The 22695-nt window shown below is 47.5% G+C and overlaps 8 protein-coding genes across 8 annotated transcripts; 5 read left to right on the top strand and 3 right to left on the bottom strand.

Annotated features, from left to right (window-relative positions):
- Positions 1-52: 52 nt before the first annotated feature.
- BDV38DRAFT_237305 (proline permease PrnB) lies at positions 53-2899 on the bottom strand. Its single transcript, XM_032053570.1, has one exon. The coding sequence runs from the start codon at positions 2332-2334 to the stop codon at positions 676-678; it is 1659 nt and encodes a 552-aa protein (XP_031917733.1). The 5' UTR covers positions 2335-2899; the 3' UTR covers positions 53-675.
- A 69-nt stretch (positions 2900-2968) lies between these two features.
- On the bottom strand, positions 2969-4914 carry BDV38DRAFT_190765 (uncharacterized protein). The gene is made up of 2 exons (XM_032052260.1): positions 4213-4914; positions 2969-4157 (listed from the first exon to the last, which is right to left on the bottom strand). Exons 1-2 carry the CDS (start codon positions 4860-4862, stop codon positions 3635-3637), a joined length of 1173 nt encoding a protein of 390 aa, XP_031917732.1. The 5' UTR covers positions 4863-4914; the 3' UTR covers positions 2969-3634.
- A 2585-nt stretch (positions 4915-7499) lies between these two features.
- BDV38DRAFT_279020 (glycoside hydrolase 5 family protein) lies at positions 7500-8758 on the top strand (the record flags this gene model as incomplete). Its single annotated transcript, XM_032058886.1, has 3 exons — positions 7500-8229; positions 8279-8407; positions 8457-8758. The coding sequence occupies 3 exons, from the start codon at positions 7500-7502 to the stop codon at positions 8756-8758; spliced, it is 1161 nt and encodes a 386-aa protein (XP_031917731.1).
- An 865-nt stretch (positions 8759-9623) lies between these two features.
- Positions 9624-10730, bottom strand: BDV38DRAFT_237302 (uncharacterized protein; the record flags this gene model as incomplete). Its single annotated transcript, XM_032053569.1, has 2 exons — positions 9624-10446; positions 10499-10730. The coding sequence occupies 2 exons, from the start codon at positions 10725-10727 to the stop codon at positions 9989-9991; spliced, it is 687 nt and encodes a 228-aa protein (XP_031917730.1). The 3' UTR covers positions 9624-9988.
- Positions 10731-11422: 692 nt separating this feature from the next.
- On the top strand, positions 11423-11738 carry BDV38DRAFT_237301 (uncharacterized protein). Its single transcript, XM_032053568.1, has one exon. The coding sequence runs from the start codon at positions 11432-11434 to the stop codon at positions 11597-11599; it is 168 nt and encodes a 55-aa protein (XP_031917729.1). The 5' UTR covers positions 11423-11431; the 3' UTR covers positions 11600-11738.
- Positions 11739-15397: 3659 nt separating this feature from the next.
- BDV38DRAFT_268434 (phosphatidylserine decarboxylase) lies at positions 15398-16526 on the top strand (the record flags this gene model as incomplete). The annotated part of the gene is made up of 3 exons (XM_032056769.1): positions 15398-15877; positions 15910-16119; positions 16176-16526. 3 exons carry the CDS (start codon positions 15398-15400, stop codon positions 16524-16526), a joined length of 1041 nt encoding a protein of 346 aa, XP_031917728.1.
- Positions 16527-17030: 504 nt separating this feature from the next.
- BDV38DRAFT_237295 (uncharacterized protein) lies at positions 17031-17996 on the top strand. The gene has a single exon (XM_032053567.1). The coding sequence runs from the start codon at positions 17140-17142 to the stop codon at positions 17392-17394; it is 255 nt and encodes an 84-aa protein (XP_031917727.1). The 5' UTR covers positions 17031-17139; the 3' UTR covers positions 17395-17996.
- Positions 17997-19425: 1429 nt separating this feature from the next.
- Positions 19426-21584, top strand: BDV38DRAFT_190701 (sugar porter family MFS transporter). The gene is made up of 2 exons (XM_032052258.1): positions 19426-20654; positions 20719-21584. Exons 1-2 carry the CDS (start codon positions 19674-19676, stop codon positions 21376-21378), a joined length of 1641 nt encoding a protein of 546 aa, XP_031917726.1. The 5' UTR covers positions 19426-19673; the 3' UTR covers positions 21379-21584.
- Positions 21585-22695: the final 1111 nt, after the last annotated feature.

Raw genomic sequence — 22695 nt, 5'->3', positions numbered from 1 at the left:
AAACATTTGTTTTGTTGAAGACAAAATAAGCAAGACCGCTTTTCTAAGTGCCGCAGTGGTCATGCTGACTTGGCTTTATTCTCTCACTAAGTTCTCCTTGCTTTTGTCGGTGGTTACTACTTAGTCGTCGTACTTAATGGTCCCTGATCGTCCAAAATATATATTTGGTACATGAAGAGCTCTTCTATGCTTACTAGTATTGTGGCAACGTGGTAAAGCAAGGACTGCACAACTATTATTGCGCATGAATCTGAGTATCAACCTTGTCTGACATGACCATGGTCATCCATAAGTAATCCTGACAGATGTACTCTGTACATGTCGAACCTCACATTCGGATAGTATCTGAGGAATCAACATTGGCCGGAAGAACAAAAGTCCATGAACTAAAAAATAGACGACCCACGTGGGTACCAACAAAATGCCCGAAAAGGGCCAACTTTATCACAAACTGAAGATAAGATGGATGGGGCGGGTGGGTCACGCATATCATATTGAATTGCGTACGTAATAAGCGCCTTATCTGTCCCAGTGACGGTCGTAAACAATAATGATGCATTGATTTGGTATCATTGAGAGTGGAAATATAGCTATGGAGATATTAAACTACCCACGCATATTAGCATGCAATTCAGAACTAGAATACCGAAATGGAAAAAACGAGTCGAGATAGAATCATTCGATCAGCGCCATCAGCTTCCTTCCCCATGTATCCCTCGGTCGGGGTGGCTTCTCCGCCGCCAAAATCTCCTGCAATCCTGTTTGCAAATCCACCTCTTCTGGTCGCCACGCCCATGGATCCTTCCAGAACATAATCCGGTGACCGGCGTACAAGACTAGGAAGGCGGGAATACCAATGTAAGCGGTGAAGAAGTTGGACGCGGACCATTCCGACGGGAAGAAGCAGGTGAAGCCGTTGATCAGAGTCAAGAAGATCGCGCCGCCCATGCCGAGATACATGCCATAGGGCTGCATGCGGGAGGAGTAGGGCTTCTCGATGCCTTGCACCTGGATGGCCTTGTTCCACCGGATGTAGATGATGCCGCAGCAGGTCCAACTGATAAACCCGGAGGTGTTGGTGAAGTTAATCAGCCAGTTAAAGACCGTGTTACTGCCACTCCCGACAGAGAGGTATGCGAGAAAGAGGAAGAGGGAAGAGATGCCGACCGCGTAGTAAGGGACACCCCACCGGTTGCAGGCCTTGAAGATGCTGGGGGCATTGCCCGATACCGCCAGACCGTAGAGAGAGCGGGAAGACATGTAGAGGAAGGAGTTACCGGCCGACCAGGCGGAAGTGAGGATGGCCGCATTGACGATGTGATTCAGTACGGGAATTCCCGCGTTGGAAATCGCGACAACGAAGGGTGATGAGGAGGCGTCATGACCATCGCCGTGTACCAGTTCCTTGGCGTTGGAAGGGCAGATCACGCCGATCGCGAGCGAACCGAGGAAGTAGAAGATGACGAGTCGGTAGATATAGCGACGCGCAACCTTAGGGATGTTCCGGCGCGGGGATTCCATTTCACCGCCACTGATCACCACCAATTCGGGGGCGAAGAGGAACGCGATGGCACTTTTAACGATGCATTGCAAGAGACCAACAAAGCGACCACGGTCACCACTGACCAAATATGTGTTCATGACACCAGGGTCTTTCCAGTAGTGGAAGCCGAGACGCTGACGGTTCGGACCGCCGCCCCAGAAGAGGATGAAGGAGAGGATGAGAAGGCCGATCAGGGTGATAATTTTGATGCTGGCGAACCAGAATTCGCTCTCTCCATAGGCACCGACCGGAAGAAAGTTGAGTACCACTATGACTACCAGCATGATGGTAATCCACACAGCGATGTGAACGCTATTGGGCCAATAATCGATGACCATGGACGCGGCGACGATTTCATAAGCTGCCAGAATTGCCAATGAGTACCAGTAGAGGTATCCCATGGCGAAACCCAAGCTCCGTGAGACGTAGCGAAAGCCATGGTAGCTCATGGTGCCACCGTGGACTGGCATGTAGGCACCTACCTCGGCGATTCCGGTGACGATCGCATAAATGAGTGCGGAGATGAAGGTGTAGCCCAAGAGAAGAGATAACGGGCCACCGATCACTAACGCTTGACCCGACCCCACGAACAGACCAGTGCCAATTGTCCCTCCCAATGCCATCAGTTGTACATGTCGATTTTTGAGACCGCGCTGGGTATTCATGTATCGCTCATCCAGCAGGTCGGCCTCCACCATGGCCTGCATGGTGCCGGCCTTAACATCGCCGGATTCAGGATCATGAGAATAGGACGTCGCCGGAGCGACAGTGGGCTTCTCTCCGGAACCCATGTTGCCGTGGTCCAGAGTATGTGAAGGATCAACAATCAGAGGAAGTTCTTGTTTTGTAGAAATGGTCACGAGCGAGAGATGAGGCCACGCGCGGGACACCCTCGGTTATAAAGTCGCAACACAATGCGGGCCAAGAAGAAAAAAGCACAAGCCACTGGCTTCGGGCGTAACATGTGTTGCCTTATCTGCAGCTACATTTTTTGGCCCGGGTAGTAGTAGTACTAGTAAGAAGTAGTAGTGACCACTCGCCGTGTTCGTCTTAGTTTGGCTTCCTTGACGGGAAGTGGTACCGTGGACACTTGGTACGCATGCTCACTGGTTGGATTGGCCAGGAAATTGGGCGGAGGTGAAGTTGTGTCCGGTTTGCTGATAAGAGGGAATCTAACATGCGGGGAAATTTAATACCTGAGGTCTCGACGTCGTGTTGCCCTTCCGGTGATTGGAGGGCGAAGCTCAGGTGGCTTGTTTTAGGGTTCACGCTTATCAGCGGTTGGCTTCCTTCGTTTCTTTCTTTTCCATCTTCTTGGCGAAGTGCCCCGTGGTGTCGGATTTCTTAACTTCTCTTGGGCAGCGCTTTGCATGACTGGATAAACAGAACGATAAAAGTCAATTCATTTACAATCATTTTTATTCACTCATTCATGCCAACTGAAAATATCATATCGAAGTGAGAAAGACGATAAGATACCAGGGAACCCAGCGATGTCAACGAAACCACTAATAGTAGAGCCTACAGCCCCTTTTAGCCTTACCACCTGCATGATAATCCCTTATCCACGCCACTCTGCGCACTAAGTCATTGCCCCGGATAGTTAAATCTTAATTCACCGGTCCGGACACCGGTCCGGACGCTGGAGGCATGGTTATCATGCAACCGTCAGAGTGTGTGCACCAAAATGAAGCATATCTGGAGAGACCCACGGACATCTCGCTTAGGGGTCAGCCTGCATTAGTCGCCGGTTCTGTAATCGTACCCAGCATTATCCAATGTTAAGAGGTCGCGTCGACAACGGATTTGATAGCGGGCCGGTATGGGACAATGCCGGTGACTTGACATACACCAGATATCGCTGACCCATGAGAAGTGCGAGATCAATCAGCATGCGATAAAGTCCCTTTAGCGATTTTTATTTACCCTCCAGTTATGTGCCATGTAGGTCAGGATGACGTCAACAGATCAAATGCTCGAATGCTATCTTGAAACGTGTTCAAAGCACGGTTATGTGAGCGTAATAACACGTTATACCCATTATACCACTTTCGTCCAGGGTCCATAGGGCCGAGGAGAGAGAGTCTGGATTCAAGTATACTGATCACGACCCCATCCGCTGATCCGATCCCAGTTCACTACCAGAATGCGTCCGCCACGCTGTTGACCCTCACGCTCAAGCCGCCGAAGAAGTCGCATGTCCTGCTGAGTGAGGACTTTGCCGTCCAACCTTCGTTCCCATGCAGCTTGGGTAACCACCGGGGCCAAATCCTCCGCGATACTGGCTTCGTCTCGACTCCGTGCGTAGACGTGCTGGGTTCCTACTTCCCGGGAAAACAACCACACGGACCCAACAACGGCATACCGACGTTCCAGGAGCCAGATAATCGGCCAGGTGATTAGCCACAGTTGAAGAATAAGACAGGTAAAGTACACAAAGTTATTGTTGCGGGCACGGTTGATCCAATGGGGCGAATAGACCGTAAATGACCGGTTGGAGAAGGACGTGGAGATGTCGATATTGCCTTGGTAGTTGAGGGACCGTAGATGGGAAGTCAAGGTAGAATGGATGATGGATGAGTTGAAGTTCTCAATGTGACGGGTGAACGTGAAGCTGCACCATTAGATTAGTCTCATGTGCGTCAAGTAAACGAATTCAACAAACGTACGATTTGACGGGTGATGGGTCCTGGCAGAACCGCTCACACCAGCCCATGAGATCCGGTCCTGCATCATCCTCGACCAACCCGACATTTTCAGTCTCAGTACCGTCTTCTATGCTTGGCAGCCTGACGCCCCTCCCCCTGGCGTGTCGCTTCCACATACGCGACCGACATCGCCCACCCCGATATAACTTCTGCCCGTCGCCGTCCCGCGCTACGCGCAACTGATACCAGCCCGCGTCGCAATCAGGGTCGCCCACCACATAGTTTGCCATATTGACCCGGAAGTCAAAATCGACCACTGACTCTGTGCGGTTTTCCTTGCGATCATTTCGGTCGGGGTGAGTCTCTTGGTGTGCCCCGCGAACACTCAGACACGGTTGCGGGGGAATGCGAGCCTCATGGCTAATAAAACTGTGAAGTGCGGTGGGATCTTCGCTCAAGAAGGGCGACATAGTCGTGGACGGTCGCTCGGTAATTTCAGATCTGTCATTGTCTTGCGCTTGGTTGTCAGCGATGGGGGGTGTCGCTGTGGAAGGTCCAGCCAGAGGAGGAAGAGAGTCGTTGTCGACGTTGTCTAAAGAGGGTTCCGAAACGACCTGTTCGTACGGAGGGGGTAAATCGTTGGGGTCGCAATGCGGCTGTAGTTTGCCCATTGTGATGTTATCGTACTGATAGAAGTTGAGAATAAGGGTGTGGAGAGGGAAGCTGTATCTACTAGGAAACAGCGAGGCGATGAGAAACAAATTCGTTATCTGGTATGTTGTCATTGTTGCTGCCTGATAACCTCAGGCTTGGCATAAGGCAGAATCCGCCACAGTTGCCAAGAACTTGTTCCTGGCAGTGGTCCACTAAATGTGGATATACAAAGGGGTAGAAACAGGAAAATTGCATATACAGAACTAGGACACAATGTCTCAATTGCTTAAAAGAATACTTTACTGAGGAATCTAACATATCAAGAGCCCAAGACCGTGAGGTATATCCAGAATACAGGACGGAGTAAAGTAGTGATACCGGTGACTGGTTCAAAAACTTTAGCTGTACAGAGTAGTGATAACAGTGGCCTACACAGTCCAAGACGGCCCCGTGGTTTCTTAGTACTACTGAGGCCCTGTCAGCTAGTCCTCCACCTGTCCAAACTCAATTCAATGCACACTGCCCTACTCTTTGTCCCGCTGCCCGCCAAGTTACATCCTAAATCTTCCCCCACTTTCATCCACGCGTTCTCCACCTAGAAGCACACTCCAAAAAGACCCACCCAGCAGCCAAAATACTGCTGCTAACATCCACTTATGGTTGGCCGTAGTAGCTTGAGAGACTCTCGGAGGAAGTCACAGGACACCACAGTGTGATCAACCTGATCACCCCATAATACACTGATTGCTTGCTCTGCATCAGCCACTGCAGCCGTAAGTTACCATTATACATAGCCAAGCCATATCACTAATATAGATCCCAGTGTATCAAGGATGACAATATGTCAAGGGTGTAAAAGGTTGGATAGCCGAGTATTCTTGTCTATGGCAACACCATGGAGCAAAGTATCTCTACCACTCCAGAGCTTGGCTCAAATACTCTATTAGTATCGCAATTACTTTGCAGCTATGACCAATCAAACCCTCCCGTCTCCCTGTATCTATACGACTAAGTGTTGGGCAGACCTCTTTACATTTAATCACATTAGACCTCCAACAGTGCGGGGACATAGTGAGTACCATAGCTATGGAAAGAAGCAGCGGCATGGTGTAGCGGAAGCCTTTCAGTGTGATACTCAGCAGATCGTGAATTACACGAAAATCGATCTTCCAGAGCTACTACATGTGAGAGAGCTCTTGGAATGATAAACACAATAATACTTTATTAACGTTCCAAGGCAAGTGTGTATGATTCAACTTGATTACTAGGCCATTGGTATCACACCAATTGGGTTTCGCGCTCCTATATCAACCTTGGACGTAGAGATTCTTCTTGTAGAGGAAGCAAGAGGGACCATCCAATCGACGGACCAATGACAGTTACGGGCCTAACACTTGAACGCACCACTGGATTGTGGGGAGTGTTTCGCTGGGTTTCCAGGGACCATGAATAATGTCGCAAGGTTGTCCTCGGACATGGTTACATGTATGTTTGCTATAGACAGACATCCTTACCTTGAGTCCTTTTACATTTCACACACTCTCAGTCCGTCCATACGATTTCTAGATTCAACACCTTCACCTATCACATGGCGTCGGTATTAAACGCGCAACTTTACGATATTGTTCACTCAGCCAAACGGTGCATACAGTGCGCTTACTCGTTATAGCAAGGGCATCTGGTACATAGCCTCATGGTTATTAGATACAACTGAGAAACAACACTTGGGTTAGCCTCTGCAGCGTGTTCCGCCTCATCACATGCGTTGTTCTTTGTGAAGAGTTAAAAACGTTTTTTGTAATCAAATCCATAGCAGGACAACAACAATTTCTATTTGGATTGAAAGAGGCCTCTGTGGAAGATGTGTAGTATGGCGCCTTGGCCACATTCGCAGCGGGATAAACAACATGATGTGCGGAGCAGATCGGACCCGTCGACCCAGGTAAGTGTGACCGGCGTCAAATTAGAACTGAGTGAGGGGAAATGATATTGTAAGGTGCATAGAGAAACATGCCTTTCTACACAAATGCTGAGGTCTGGTCATGTAAAACACCAAATCGAAATCACCTGATATTTCCTGCCCTTGAGCATTAAAGCAGGTTCTAATTCCCTCATCAATTTTGTATGCGTCACCCACATGCCTCGATGGTTTGCGATCATGCTACTCGGGGATACATTCCGCAGTGGATTAGTTCATAGTGTCATGCAGAATAATAGAGATCGCCGCAACTCAACTATACGTGCAACGGCTATTTGGGGGTTCGACGTTTCAACTACCGACTCGCGTTCTCCACTATACCCCATCCTCCACGGACCGAAACACCTGGAGTGCCGGGTTAATTAATTAATTTCCCCACATTTCTGCATGGGGTCCAGTCGGAAAAATTGTCACAACACCTGCTTCAACATTTCCTGCAATCTAACTCGACTATCTTGCTTGCAAGCGCTTAGCTAGGTCCGTTCCAAAAAGAGACATGGAGCTCTGTTCTGGATTAAGAGCGGAGTATCGCCCGATCCACATGTGGGCCCAGAATGTCTATCAGGGGCACATTTCTCCAGATTATAAGAACAGCTGGACCCCGAGGAGCTAGTTGCCTTGCAGAAACAGAACGTGCACAGCCAACAACAACCGGCAACTAGTCAGAGAAAGCATCATGAAGCTTAACCCTTCACTCCTTACAGCGGCCGGCCTGGTGTCGGCCCAATTGGCCTCTGCTCTTCCCCAGGCGTCATCCTCAACTGTCTCGCCCAGTCCGACTCCATCTGCCACCCCCGGCTCTTTCGTTACCACCTCAGGTCTTAATTTCGTGATCGATGGCAAGACAGGATATTTCGCCGGTTCCAACTCATACTGGATTGGATTCCAGAAGAACAATGAGGACGTGGATCTCGTGTTCAGTCACTTGCAGGAATCCGGGCTCAAGATCCTTCGTGTCTGGGGGTTCAATGATGTCAATGAAAAGCCCGCCGATGGCTCGGTTTACTACCACCTGCTGGCAGATGGTAAGGCAACCGTCAACGAGGGCGAAGACGGCCTCCAGCGCTTGGACTATGTAGTCTCCTCGGCAGAGAAGCACGGTATTAAATTGATCATTAACTTTGTCAACTTCTGGGATGATTACGGTGGTATCAATGCCTATGTCAAGGCTTTTGGTGGGTCGAAGGAGGAATTCTACACGAATGACGCCATGCAGGAAGCCTACCGCGCTTATATCAAGGCAGTCATTTCGCGGTACAGCGACTCTGCCGCTATCTTTGCATGGGAACTGGCCAATGAGCCCCGTTGCCAGGGCTGCGAGACCAGCGTGTTGTATAACTGGATCGAGAGTACCAGCAAGTATATTAAGTCGTTGGACTCGAAGCATTTGGTTTGCATTGGTGACGGTATGTGAACCTGGCCTTGTCTGTAATCCACAAACTCTAACCAAAGCAGAGGGTTTCGGCCTCGATACTGGCTCGGACGGAAGCTACCCGTATCAATACTCTGAAGGAAGTGACTTCGCCAAGAACCTGGCTATCCCCACGATCGACTTCGGAACCTTCCATCTCTATCCGAGCAGCTGTAAGTTTACATCAATAGCAAAACAAACAGTGGAAGCTAATCCAGCTAGGGGGAACCACGAACGACTGGGGCAACGGCTGGGTCACCTCGCACGGGGCAGCCTGCAAGGCGGCTGGAAAGCCTTGCATGTTCGAGGAGTATGGAGTGACCTCGGACCATTGTGCCGTTGAGAAACCCTGGCAAAACACGGCACTGAACACGACGGCTATTTCAGCGGACCTCTACTGGCAGTACGGAGATCAGCTGAGCGGTGGACAATCGTCAAACGATGGCAACACCTTCTACTACGGAACGGATGAGTTCAAGTGTCTCGTGACTGACCATGTTGCGGCTATCAATAGTCGTAAGTGATGCGGAGTACACATGCAATGGGGTGAAACAGGAGTTGTGTAGGAAAGCGTTTATTGGCGAATGTATCTTTGAAAGAAAATGAAGTACAAAATTCACTCTCAGAATGTCCGCTCAAATGCCCATTTGCCCTCTCGAGGCATCACGTTGAGAGCTTCAAAACTGAAGTGGCACAGCTGGTAAAATGCTATAGAGATTAGGTGGACATATTGCTTGCTCTTTGGTTAATATATTGCCTACCTGGTGGTATGACATGTATACTAACTAGAAAGTGGCCCCAACACCAATCCGTGAATTGCACATCATTTCTCACTAGATTCAGGATAGATAAATTTTATTTAGAAATTTGAACATTGTTATTTAGTATCCAGTTTAAAGCCTTCACTTGCATTAGAGGACTATCAAAATTACTGCAGATATCTGACGTTTGCCAGACTGATTTCTTTTATTTATTTTATACCGTATTCCTTTACTACTGCGTAACTTCCTTTTGGATCGCCTCAATATACTTTTGTCGAACATCAGGTAGTACCCAGAATCTGACTATCTCTGCTTATAACATCCACCTGTCCACTTTAACGCGGAGTGGTAAATTGTTGTTTATTCCTAACTACTGCTTAGTGGAAGCAGAGGTAATTATCAGTAGTTTTATAACAAGAACCCCCCGGATAGAGACATTGTCCTTAATATTTCTTTCTATCTATCAACAAGAATATAACATAGAGAAAAACTAGTATTTAGTATATAGATTCAAGGATATTCTATATAAGGTCTAAAGCTTCTAATAACATATTCCTAAACTAACCTGGTCCTCCGAGAAGACAAAAAACATAGATATAAACTTAGCAACCGGTACTAGTGAGCCTCCCTTTGCTGTCGGTGTCGGTGTTAGGGTGTCCCTAAAAGCAGTTCTCATTGCATCGATAGAGATGCTAGTGTGGAGAGAGAAGACGTGGCCGAAGCCACATTCTAATTCTGCTGATGGTGGGTTAGGCAAAACAAGGACATGGCATCTCCAGCGGAAATAGACACAACAGTTCCAGTGTTCGGGACAGATGGAAATCCAAGGAATATCTAAATAGTTGATTTGTCGATGCCAGTAGTTCTTCTAGATATCGGCGTATGTGACTGTGGTGCTGAACCTCCCCTCCACTGGTGTGATTCTCGACGAGGTCGATTCCAAAGCCCAAGTATAATAAAAATACACAAATCCATTTCAACAATCGAAGCTCGTTATGCAAGCTCCTGTGGACGGGGTTCGGGCTTCCCAAGCTCATATCTGACAACTGTCTGCGGCTGCTGCACTGCAGACACTGACTCGGTCCAAGTCTTCGAAGCTGCTACATTGTGTTGCGATGATCTCCTCCGTCGGATATAGAAGAATGCAGCAGTCGTTGCAAGCAAAAACACACCAACACCAACCCCTACCCCAATCCCAGCTGCAGCGCCGGCGCCTATTTGGTTACTGGTAGAGTTCACGAGTGGTGTGGACATTACATCAGTTGGGGTCGCATATTCCGGGGTGCCGGTGGGAGGGAGATACTGCATTGTAACTAGTTTGCTGGGTGCTGGAGCAGGGAATTTCTCATCAGAAAGGTTGGAGCAATTGGACTTTCCATCGCTAGTGTATGTGCAACAGGCCCAAAGCCCTGTATTTTCGTCATAAGCTATGATTGATCCAGGTTGGGCGCCTATGTGTATTTAGTATTGTTGATGTTGTAAACCTCACGGTTGGGCAATTACCACATCGGGTCATGCATGCCGAATCCTGGAGTGTTGGATCGGTGCAATCCGCGGTATAGTATCCTTGGTCTGAATTATTTTTATAATAGTGGCAGATGCCATTGCTCATACAATAGTCACCTTTTACACAACATTGCACATGAGGATAAGTTGAATTCGGAATGCCGCAGGGCAGATCTGCATCAAAGTTGGAAGATATCCTGTCCGAGTGAAGCGAATAGCACGACATACTGGTTTAGACCGCCGTGTGGGGACGTTTTAAAAGATAATGTCTCGCGAGAAAGAGAGGGGTATAACCGGGATTTATATGTTGCTTAGCGCCCCGGGGTAGAGACATGACTATTTTAAGCGCCTTTCATACTAGTATGCACTAGTCATGTATGTGCCGGGGTTGTGTATACATACTTGGGTTTCAATTTGTCACCATTTCATCTGTTGGTGTTGCCAACTAAGGCCGACTCCCAGGTAGACAGTAATAGACATCGAGCACATAGCACGCTTCGCAATAGTTTGCATAGATAGAAGGTGATTCATATGTGCTAAGGAGGTGAAACAAGTGGTTATGCAAATTTACAGTCATGATTGGGAAGTTGTGCTCAGCCCCACGGACACTGTATTAGTGCCCAGCACATGTCACACTAGTAGCTGTAACCATAGGCAATCTTGGCTGTTTTTAGTCACCCGCATATATCCCTGGAGATAGTTATACAAAATATTCATCTACTTTACTCCCTATTATCTTATTGGATACTATCAAGGCCGTACGAGGCGCAGTGGAGCAGTGGACCAGGGAATGAGATCCTTGCACCTGCCACCAGCTTTAGGGTATACCCTATCAGCCAGAGCATCTCAAATTTGCTATATATAAAGATTTGGCTCGGTCCATAATTAATCATTCCCACACTAACTGTGTTACTTGTCACTATATGCTCCATGAAATTAACTAATAATATTATTGAATGGTCAGTATCTGCCGTTCCGCAATATTCAATGCGAATCATCATAGCCTTATATAAGGCTTTTTGTCATTTTCAGTTCACTATCTCTCATATTCTTGCCATATCTATTGTCCCTTCAGCCTATGCAAATCATTATATTTAAGCGACCAAAAGAATGGAACCCTGCAGAGCTATGTCTACTGACGCGCAGTGTCTTTGCCCAAACTTCGGTGTGCATGCAAAAAGATTGCTATCCCGAGTCGTGCCTGCCTCCGTTCCTATGCGCATGAATACTACCTTAACAACTTCTCTCTCTATGACTATGAATACAACGTCTACCATTTTGTAATACTACCTCTATGACCACGAACACGACGCATCTACGGATACAGTTTCTATAAACAACTTCTATGATCGCGAATATCCTACAGAAAACTAGCTTCATATATCTCATTTTTGTTCTGACACCAAGTCACACGTTCGGATTCCAACTCCGTGGAACAACAGTCTACAAGATGGGACTATGGGAGCCAGAAAAGGTATATGACTCGTTGGGATCAATCGGACTACCTACACTGTCGAATAGAAGCATCTTCTAGCAGGACCGAGCTATGATCAGTAGTTTCGTCAAAACTCAACATTAAATCCCGATCTTCTCCGGCTCACATTAGTTCTACGACAACTCTTTCCAAAACACAGACGATATTTACCAATTTCCAGCATCACCATCCTGAGATTTCCATCATGTCAGAAGTCTCAGCTACGCAGCCCCCAAAATATTATCACGGCAAGTGACTTCTAAAATCCCGTGAAACGGCTGTGGAGACAAGAGCGCGCCAGTACCAACAGGGTCTTCCTCTCGTCCCGTTTTGATAGCCTTAACCGAAGGGTTTAATACACCCAGAATAAGATGTCGATACCTCGAAGCTCCAGGCCACCAATATCTTTTACTGCGAAATAGCCGAAGACCTGGTAGTACCGAAGATGGAGAAGTGAAAAAGATAGCTAATGATGTCAACTCCCGACGCCATTGCGGACATCAGGGTGAAGGTAAGTTTCGCGTCGGAATCAAGCCTCTGTCTGATGAACGTGCCGAGGGCACAGTTCAGTTAGACCTGACTAGTAAGCTGGAGTCAACCTAATCGTTCCTCATCTGGATACCATATGTTCTTCCAGAGTTTTCTCACAGCATCAGGTCAGGTCAGGTTCAAAATCACTTACAATGCCAGACTGACAATCCTAAAATAAATGCCCTCAGATGTCAAGTATGTATTTTTTGGGTGTTAATAAAGCATTAATTGACTGATGAATTTAGAAGGATCACCAAGAATACCTGGCCGGTCGCGTTCATCAGACACTTGAATTACCCGACTATGACAGAGTAAGTCTTATATCTGTGTATCTATTCTTATTATACTATCACTAAGATAATATGAGCTAGGAAGAGTAAAGACTTCAGTTAATATAAATATAGAGAATTGAAGTGGCGAGAGTATTCTCTACTGAGGAGAAGTACTTTGTCGAGTGCCGGCGTCTACAAAAGGCTATGTAAGACCTTCCAGGTCTTTTATTTATAGCATTCATTTACTAATATGTACTATAGAAAGCATGGAACTCAACGAATGAGCCGCGAAAGCACATAAAGGCACATGAAGTCCTAATATAAGGGATTGTCGGCGTCTATCCTCAGGGACATCTCAGAGGGAAAGCAGTTGCGTGAAGTTCATCTCCTATGGTTCATCCAACGGGTCGGCATGGCAATCCATAAAGCAGGTCCCTAAAGCTGTTTCTGGTTTATACACACAGAGCTTCTTGCTTCAAAAATAGGCATATTTGGTTCCGCATATATTCTAAACCCGCACGCCCGGAGTATACCCTGGTCATACATTGATTTCTACATGTCAACCCGAGTCCGCAAGTCGATGTGATGATACGCTTTCCATTGGAAATCATCACATCTATCACGTTAGGTATATTAGACATATTTGCGAATAAAACGAAAATGGGGGAGGAAAGATGGGTTGATAATGATCCCAGGCCTAATGAATTGGGGGCAAATTTGGTGAACTATCCCGGCACCAGAAGGTGGCCTATGAGGTCGATCTACACAAGGGCCATGAGAAAATTGCTCGGGGAATGGAAAGAGTGGGAAGTCAAGTCGAGATGGATCCGGAACAGGTACGAGTGTTGACTCAAAAAGGACCATGGGTTTAAGTCACGAAAGGATATGACCGACGCCTGTAATCTAGGACGCATCCTGCTTATGGACCTCGAGAGGTTCTACCGGAATAATAATGGGTTTCCAGACCCTATGTTTCGATGCGCCGATATTGAATATTGGCCTTTACCATTACTCCTGACCAAGCTGGTCAAGGGTTTCACCAAGAACCACAGTTAAGCGGGTTCCGCCTCTGTGATGATCGCAGTTTTCGATTTCGAAAGCTTCCAACTCTCGACGCCACAAACTCCATTCTTGGGTACTGAGCTGCACCAACCCCATACTTTCTCAATACTTTACACATGAGTATTCAATTCCGACTTTGCTACATATGCTTGGTGCTATGCTTACTGAACAACATTTTGGTGCGTTCTATTATGATAGCTAGAACCGGGGCATGGGATATACAAGGATGAGCTTTACTCATACTCTGGTTGTATTCTTGAACATTTTATTCATACTATCAAGGTCTCACGATGGCAATACGCGACTACACGGTTCAATATCGATCAAAGGGGCATTATGGGTTATGAATGGCACATACGACATGGAAAGTCTCCCATGCTATACACCCTCAGAGAAACCAAAAAGCATTATCTTGTTCGACTGATTCCGAGTGGGGTTACTTATGACCAAGGTATCCCCGAAATTAATCTCTGCTTATCCGCAGCTCCATGGCCAGATACATTCTCAACGGTTCGGTATTGAAAAGACTTGGGGCTGTGAGAAATATCCAAGCATCTAAGCCCGGGTGTGGCAACGACTGTGTCCCAGTTTTCGTCGAAGAAATATCGCTAGTGCAGTCGAATGTTGCACTTTTCACATTTCCCATGTATAATGTGTTCTTCAGCTTGATGGTTACTGATGAGGCTCACACCATTCGAAACCAGAACTCCCAGAAATAGTAGACCGCGGATTGAATTAGGGCAGATTTCAATCTCCTCATCGTAGGAACCCGCATCCACAATCATGTTAGAAGATAACTCAATGTGGCAGCTAGAATATGATATGCAGTTTCTCCGGCTCGCGTAAGACAAACTGTTGAGATTCATAGCTCTTGGACTGCTCTCTACGTCTTACTTTTGTTTTCATTTCTTACCTTTGCCTTTTGCTTTCTTTATTCTGTCTTAATTGCCACGAGTCCTGCCTCCAGTCAATCTAGCCCAATGGTTCATGTTAACCTTTGAGAGAAGCCATGTATCCTACCAACATAAGGTATGCCTCACCCACACTGGCTTAGCCCCTTCCTGCTATAGGCAGCTACAGAACAAATGAAACTACGAAAATAACCAGCTCTTCTCCGGCAACTATGTTTTCCAGAGGCTATCCGGACAATGAAAGAGGGCGTCAGAAGTCTTCCAGCAGTGCTTTTCCTAAACTATAACACAGCTAGTAAATGTACCAGTCGAGGGGCTTTAGTCCAGGCTATCCCCTGCACGATCCTCCAGGGACATACGCCCTTCATGTCGTATTTCTCAATAACTAGAAATAGGCTCACTTGCGCCGCCCAGAGCTGGAGTTGAATATCGGACCAACAGCTATGCTACAACTTTTCAGCAGAATCCCCACCAGCATGGAATACCCCTCTTTATAGCTTTCAGCCAGCCGCTTCAATCTGCCGCCAAGGAGACTCTTGTTCGCGACCTGAGAGACTTCATCAGTCGCGACGCGAACCGTATCAAGCGCTTCAATGATGCCATCGCAACCGCTGTCGCCGGTAGCGCAGAAGATGAGGACGACGAAATGGCCAACGAAGGCATCAAGACCTTAGACCACTACCTCCGCTTCTGCGACGACCTTCTCCAATGGGTTCCCAAGGTTAGCAGCAAGGGCGACGAGCTCCTTCAGAAGATCCTCGTCTTCTGCTGGGTCTTCGATCAGCCGGCACTCCACGGTCACCAGACGGAAATCCAGCCGCAGAACTCGAACACGGATCTCAGCTGGCTTTCCTACTGGCTTGTGACATTCGCACGCCAACAGGGCTTATTCTTAAATACGCCGCAGTCTGCTGCCTCCATGCACGCTTTCTATAGAAACGAGAAGTATAACAAGGAGGCAGCTCTCTGGGCGGAACCCAAGTCCGGGTGGGTGTCGTTCAATCACTGGTTCGCTCGCGAGTGGCAGGATATCGACTCGGCTCGTCCGCTCGCTGAGCCGAATGACGATAAGGTCATTGTCAGTGTAACCGACTCCATGTTTGACGGCAATTGGGATATCGTGAAGGTAATGTTACTATTGCCAGCATCGATACCAAGGGGGTAGAATGGCCGATTCAGAAATTGTTACAAACCACGGCTATCGACTATCACCACGGGATGTTCATGCATGTTTTCCTAGGCTCTACCGACTACCACCGTCAGCATGCACCCGTGAGTGGTGACGTCATCGAGGTCAAGAATATCCAAGACCAGGTCTTCCTCCAGGTTGCTACCAAGAAGGGTCACCCGTCCGGCGACCGGGGACTGGTCCGGGCCCCGCATATGATCGAGAAACGCAGGGAAAAGGTCAAGGGTGGCCATAGCTTTACGACCTGGATGCTCCGGACTATGCCGGGTGTCAATGGTGCCAGACCCGTGGACTCGTCGTCATCCAGACGAAGGACTATGGCAAGGTCGCGGTGTTACCCATTGGCATGGCTCAGGTGCCTTCCGTTGGGATGACCGTGAAGAAAGGCGACCATGTCAAGAAAGGCGATAACATCTCGTACTTCCAATTTGGTGGCTCGGATATGGTTGTCGTCTTCGAGAAGGTCACTTTCAAATCGGGTTTAAAGCTGGGTGAGACGAGAAGTGAACGTGAGGTCGGAATTGGCGAGGTTTCAGTGAGGGACACGGGGGGCTACCCCGAGTTCAGCCCGTTAACAAAGGCTTAGTTTCTTAATTTCTTGGCTGCTCTCGGTCTGTAATGTAAGTATCTGGGCAAAACCAATGGCAATTTATTCATTTGTTGATTTGCTCGTCCTGCGGATCCTTCGGGATCGGATGTAAGCCTTCGGAACTAAGCATGTCAGACGGGGACCACAAAGCTCCGTTCTCTCACGGCATCGATGGAATATGCCTAGACCTGGTGATTACCAACCCAAAGCCTAAATGCACATGTAGAGTATCAACTTCTTCTATATTGCCACTATTAAGTGAAAGGATTGTCTGTACGTAGTGCCCGGGTTCGGAAGCGGGTGATTATGGTCATGTGACCCGCACGGTTTTGTTTGTTCACATGACGCGATATTCTACACGCGCGATGTATCGCCAAAGCAGGCGTGACTTGTCAATTTTGCTAAAGTATAGACCTCTGTGCAAAGGCATGTAATCACAGATATAGGTAACTGATTCATGGTAATATGATATCTTTGAGGCTAGTTCATTGTCGTGCCTAGGGGGTCTGCACCATATGTCTTTTCTCAGGGAAAATATATATTTGCAGAATGTGTGTTAATTGGACAATCTAGGCTGAATTTGAGAACACAAGTAACGTATCACCTGAATATGAATACATCCAGAGATATTATACATATTAAGCTAGTGTCAAGCTATAACAGTATAACCAGCCACCACCTATTGGGAAGAGTGCCTATACTTCCTCCCGTGACGTTCCGTCTACAACAGCAAGCGGAAGTATACAGTAACAGAAACTCTAAAAAGCTTCAGGAACTACAACTATGGCATCATAACCCCGGAATTCCCAGTCGAATGGTAAGCTACGGAATATATCCTCAGCACAGATACATCCGTGCATTCTAGCATCTTCTGTAGAGGCATTAGGTGATTTAGGTCAAGTTCGTGTTCAAACCTTCGGCTGATCACCCGGGACATCGGGACTGTTCGAGAGGCAACGCAATGACCCATATGAAAGACAACGTGGCAATCTAGATAAGATCATGCAATTGACGACGTTTGAGCCTCGATCTGGACTGGTCATGCCTGATTCAAGCAAGCATGAATGGTGAAAATAGAATGATCTCTGGTTATTTTGGATCACCTGACATGAAAAAAAAAGTTACTCCGTAGGCAGTGCTGTGGCGTGTGGAGAAGCAATCGTGGGTCGGAAGATGATTGATCCCAGACAGACAGAGTGTCGGGCTTTTCCTGGAAAGGAAGTTTCTACGGAACCGAAACAGTTCCAGCGGTCTCAGAGGTTCCAGGTCGGTCGTCGTGGAGTTGCTCCAGACAGAAATTTTGCGGGGATACGTCATTCAGTCTAAGCGACCACATGACGACAAAGCCCTATTTGGATTTTGGACAAGAGTTTTTCCGCGCGTTTCCGATTAGTCCGTCCAAGGTCAGGAACGTTTGTTACTCTCTTAAGGGGTAAAAGGGGGGGGAATCAAAGTTTTCAATCTTTCCAATATTTTATTTTTGTTTTTTATTTTTTAAAATTCATTAAAACTAACAAACACTGATCTTATCTAAACGAGTATTGATATTCGTAGCGGTCATTTCGATAGGATAGAGTTGCTGGTCTTTTCTAGAAGGTTGTTCACGAATCACTAATTTCCATCCACAAAGCTTGGATGGTTCTGGGGCCAACCATGCACGAGATCCAACGCCACTGACGAGAGTCGGCTCGGTCGGCGATGTTCAGGACATCCAACAAGGAAACGATGCCGTGAAGCTGTTTTCCGGTGCCGATGGCTCGACCATTTCGGTCGGCATTGCTCTGTTTTTTTCACGGTAGTAAGCTGAACTCAGCCGTCCACCGTACTATTAGTAATAGTAATAAGGGTATTGTCATTCAGGAGTCTCATGTGACCATAGAAGGTGGATGATACCGTCCGCGAATATGATGGCGTTGTAAATTCGATAGTAAATTGATCCTAAATGCGATATTATCATAGTTGTAGGCAGTGACGTTCACTCCGCATTTCCCCTCTTTTCATCGCGGTCCCTGCATCCTGATATTCTCCAGGTTGGGCTTCACCGGTCAACAGAAGAGGAAGTCTCCCCTCGTTTTCTCCATAATCACCTCCAGGAAATGCCTCTCCCACACTCCCCGTGAAATTCCGGCCATGTGTGGCCGATGATGCCGAGATTCTGGAGTTGTGGGTGGCGCTAGTCCAGGAGCAGATAAGTGCCACTCATCGTTTTCGGTCTAGTGCTCCACATCCCCCAGAACCTGGACTCGTGACTGGCCAAACCCCAACAAATCCATCACTCGAGCATGAATACTCGCATGCCACATCGACGCAGGATGCCTTCGCCCCCCCCCAAAAGCCAAGACGGCTTCAGTCACCGTTCTCCTTCTAGGCATGCCGAGGTCACTACAACCCATTGCGAACGGTTACACACTCCTTCCGAAGCCGATAGAACTCTATCGCTGGACCTTGTTAGCGACGTCATATGGGAACCACGGTTTAATTTTGACACACGCCTCAACCTAGTTATGACCGTCAGTGGCGCTGATCCCTTCATCTCGCTGTCCCTCCGCCAGTCTCCAGGCTGCGTCCCGATGGGGTTGGCCACCATGACGAACCAGAGGCCACGCCGAGGGGCCGTGGATCCCGAACTGTTGCCTGTCCCCTGTTGAGCCGGCCGTTTCCTTCGGCTGGCCTAACTGGCTCATGGCTGTCGGTTTCGGCCGGCCTCTTCTCCAATCGTCTGCGAGCCCTGTACGGAAATGCGGGTAGTATTGTCTATTATCCCCGTGTCCCGGACGGACACTGGCCGTGAGGTCGGCTCTCCACATTGGGACTCTCCTCACTAGTTTCTCGTGGAAAATTTTCTCCCTTCCCTTTTTGAATTTTTTTTATTGTCTATTTTTTTCGCATGCGGTTTTGACATAAAAAGGACACAGATCTCCCCTTTTCTGAATTCAAAATTACAATTCCCACCTCTGTCCTCCTCTTTCCCCATCAAATTTGTTTCCTACCCTGGAGGTATACCGTTCTCTTCTTTTGGGCTATCCTCTTCTATCTTCCTATACTACCTTTTATATACCTATTCGGTGTTAGCCTTTTGAGCCACAACTGCAAATACGGTCGTACGAATACAGTCTTACCGCTCCCTCCCACATACTCTCCACCATGGGTGTCGAGACTTCTGCCCAGCATGGGGAGATGATCAGCCCAGCTGGCGCTCCCCAATACTCCAGCCAAGAGTCTGTGGCTGTTAACAAGCCTATGGATGTTGGTGTTGACACTCCCGTTCCCCGCATTACCCTGCGGGCCTTTGTCATGGGTGCCTTCGTTTCTATGGGTGGTCTTCTCTTCGGATATGATACCGGTCAGATCTCTGGTTTCCAAGAGATGGGGAACTATCTTGAACGCTATGGTCAACTGAACGACGAGGGTAAATATTACTTCAGCCATGTTCGCTCCGGTCTCATTGTTAGTCTGTTGTCTATCGGTACCTTGATTGGTGCTCTGGTTGCTGCTCCTATTGCCGATAAGCTTGGTCGTAAATGGTCTATTACTTTCTGGTGTATCATCCTGAATGTCGGCTTGATTGTTCAAATCTCTTCCCCTGCCGGTAATTGGGTTCAGATGGTCCTGGGCCGTTGGGTGACTGGTCTTGGCGTCGGTGGTTGCTCTCTGCTCGTCCCCATGTACCAGGGTGAGAGTGCTCCTCGCCAGGTCCGTGGTGCCATGATCAGTTGCTACCAGCTCTTTGTCACTCTCGGTATCTTCCTTTCTTACTGCATTAACTTGGGAACTGAGCACCTCGATGGCACTGCGCAATGGCGGATTACCTTGGGTCTTACCTTCTTCTTTGCTCTCATTCTCGGTGGTGGCATGGCTTGCTTCCCTGAGAGCCCCCGTTTCGAGTTCCGTCACGGTCGTGTCGACAGTGCTCGTAACACCATGTCGAAGCTCTATGGTGTTCCCGAGAACCACCGCGTTATCCTCCAGGAGATCGAGGAGATCCAGCAGCAACTCGACGCCGAATCCCAAGAGCAGGTGTGGCACGAGTTCATCACTGCTCCCCGCATGTTGTACCGTATTGCCCTGGGTATGGTTCTGCAGTCTTTGCAACAGCTGACTGGTGCCAACTACTTCTTCTATTATGTAAGCACCCCCTTCTTCAAACTTTAGTTCCGAAAGGTCATATGCTAACATACAAACCTAACAGGGTACCACTATCTTCCAAGGTGCCGGTATCTCCAACAGCTTCGTCACACAAGTTATTCTCGGTGCTATCAACTTCGGTACCACCTTTGGTGGTCTATACATTGTTGAGAACTTCGGTCGTCGCAAGTCTCTCATCGCCGGTGCTGGTTTCATGTTCGTTTGTTTCATAATCTTCGCTTCTATTGGTCACTTCATGTTGGACGTCGCCCACCCCGAAAACACTCCCGGACCTGGCAAGGGTATGATTGTTGTCGCTTGTTTCTTTATCACCGCGTACGCCATGACCTGGGGTCCCATGATCTGGGCTATCTGCGCCGAATTGTTCCCTTCCAAGTACCGTGCCAAGGGTATGGCTCTGGCCACCGCATCGAACTGGTGCTGGAATTTCCTCATCGGTTTCTTCACTCCCTTCATTACCGGTGCAATTGACTTTGCCTACGGATACGTCTTTGCTGGATGCTTGGCCGTCGCTGCCTTCGTCGTCTACTTCTTCGTCATCGAGGGTAAGGGCCGGACTCTTGAGGAGCTCGACTGGATGTACGTCAACAAGGTCACTCCCTGGAAGAGCAGCAACTTTGAGATGCCTTCTCTTCGCGACCAGCAGTACAGCGCCCAACATGGACGCAAGGAGTCTCGCTCTTATCACGCCGAGAACGCATAAAAAGGGGTTTGGGTGGTCTTGCATTTGGAGTTGGTTATTTGCACTTTTCTTGTGGATACTCTTCTCGTATATATGGGATTATGGGTTACATGATTTATATCCATTTGCTTTAACTTGTTATATATCCTTCGGGCCTTCTTATAAGGCTTTGTACAATTCAAAGATTCTTTATTTCAATTCTTTCAATTCTTTTTCCATCAATATCTTGCAGTAGCTTTCGTCACAACCAACTTTTCGCCAGGTAGAGTTTTAAGACTTTAATTCTCACTGTGGTACGTTAATGTCTAACATCTTTCATTTGAAATAATATTCATTGCTGGCCTAAGTTTTCGCATACTCATCCTGTGCTCACACCCTTCGCACTTGGTGAGTAATCGGCATTTGATGACATCCCGACTGATGAATGCGAGTCTCTAAAGCAATATCGGGAACAACCCGAGAAGCACAGATAGTGTGCTTCTCCATATTGACAGCTCATTCTTTGTTTTCTTTATTTGCTTTTATTATTATTATTCATCATATTTCTAATATTGAGCTAGTTCCAGTAATAATGTCCCATTTACTCAATATAGCCACAGAACTCCCCTACCCCAAGCCCCTCTATAGAAACTCTTGTAACTCAAAGCATCAATCAATGTTATGACATGAAAAAAAATGTCCCACGATAATCAACGAAACGAATCACCCCAGCGCTTAATCGGGGCAAAAAGAGACCTATCATCCAAATATCTCGCAGATGAGTCCAAACGTAACCCATCTCCCATCGAGTCAAGTATATAGAACAACTTCGGCGGAGTATTCCGAGCCATAGCAGAAATCTCCGCATCATACCATTCCACCAGATAAGATCCCGTCCTGCTGGACCTATATTGGCACTCAAGCCGGGGTTTGTACTAGGCAGGATTAGGGGCCATTTCAAGCTGCGCTTGCATTGCCTGTAGGTAGTGCTCCAGTTCTTGAAGCTTTTTGCTGAGGTTAGCTTCCAAGGTTGTGATGCTGTAACACACTGTCCAAAAACCGGGCTTTTCGGATGGGATACTTAGGCATTGGTGCTATCGTCTGCTAATAATTGTTTCAGGGAAGTGGAAATGATTTTAGAAGTGTTGTTGACTTCGTTTTAGGAGATTCTGAAGTAGAAATGTGTGATCTTCGGGGTGAATTGCATGTTCGATATTTTGTTTATCATTGGTGTGTTACTGGGTAAATTGTACGTTGGGCTAAAGCTGGTTATATAGAGGATAATTAAGAGGTAAATTCCTAACGGACTTTTTTCCTAGTAGTGAATTTTTAGAGGTGTATGTGTTAGGTAAACACGCT

Source organism: Aspergillus pseudotamarii (genome assembly GCF_009193445.1).
Source record: "Aspergillus pseudotamarii strain CBS 117625 unplaced genomic scaffold BDV38scaffold_7, whole genome shotgun sequence".
In the NCBI taxonomy this organism is placed as follows: Eukaryota; Fungi; Ascomycota; class Eurotiomycetes; order Eurotiales; family Aspergillaceae; genus Aspergillus; species Aspergillus pseudotamarii.
The sequence above is the reverse complement of the archived record's forward strand: the minus strand, read 5'-3'. Positions and strand labels throughout refer to the sequence as shown.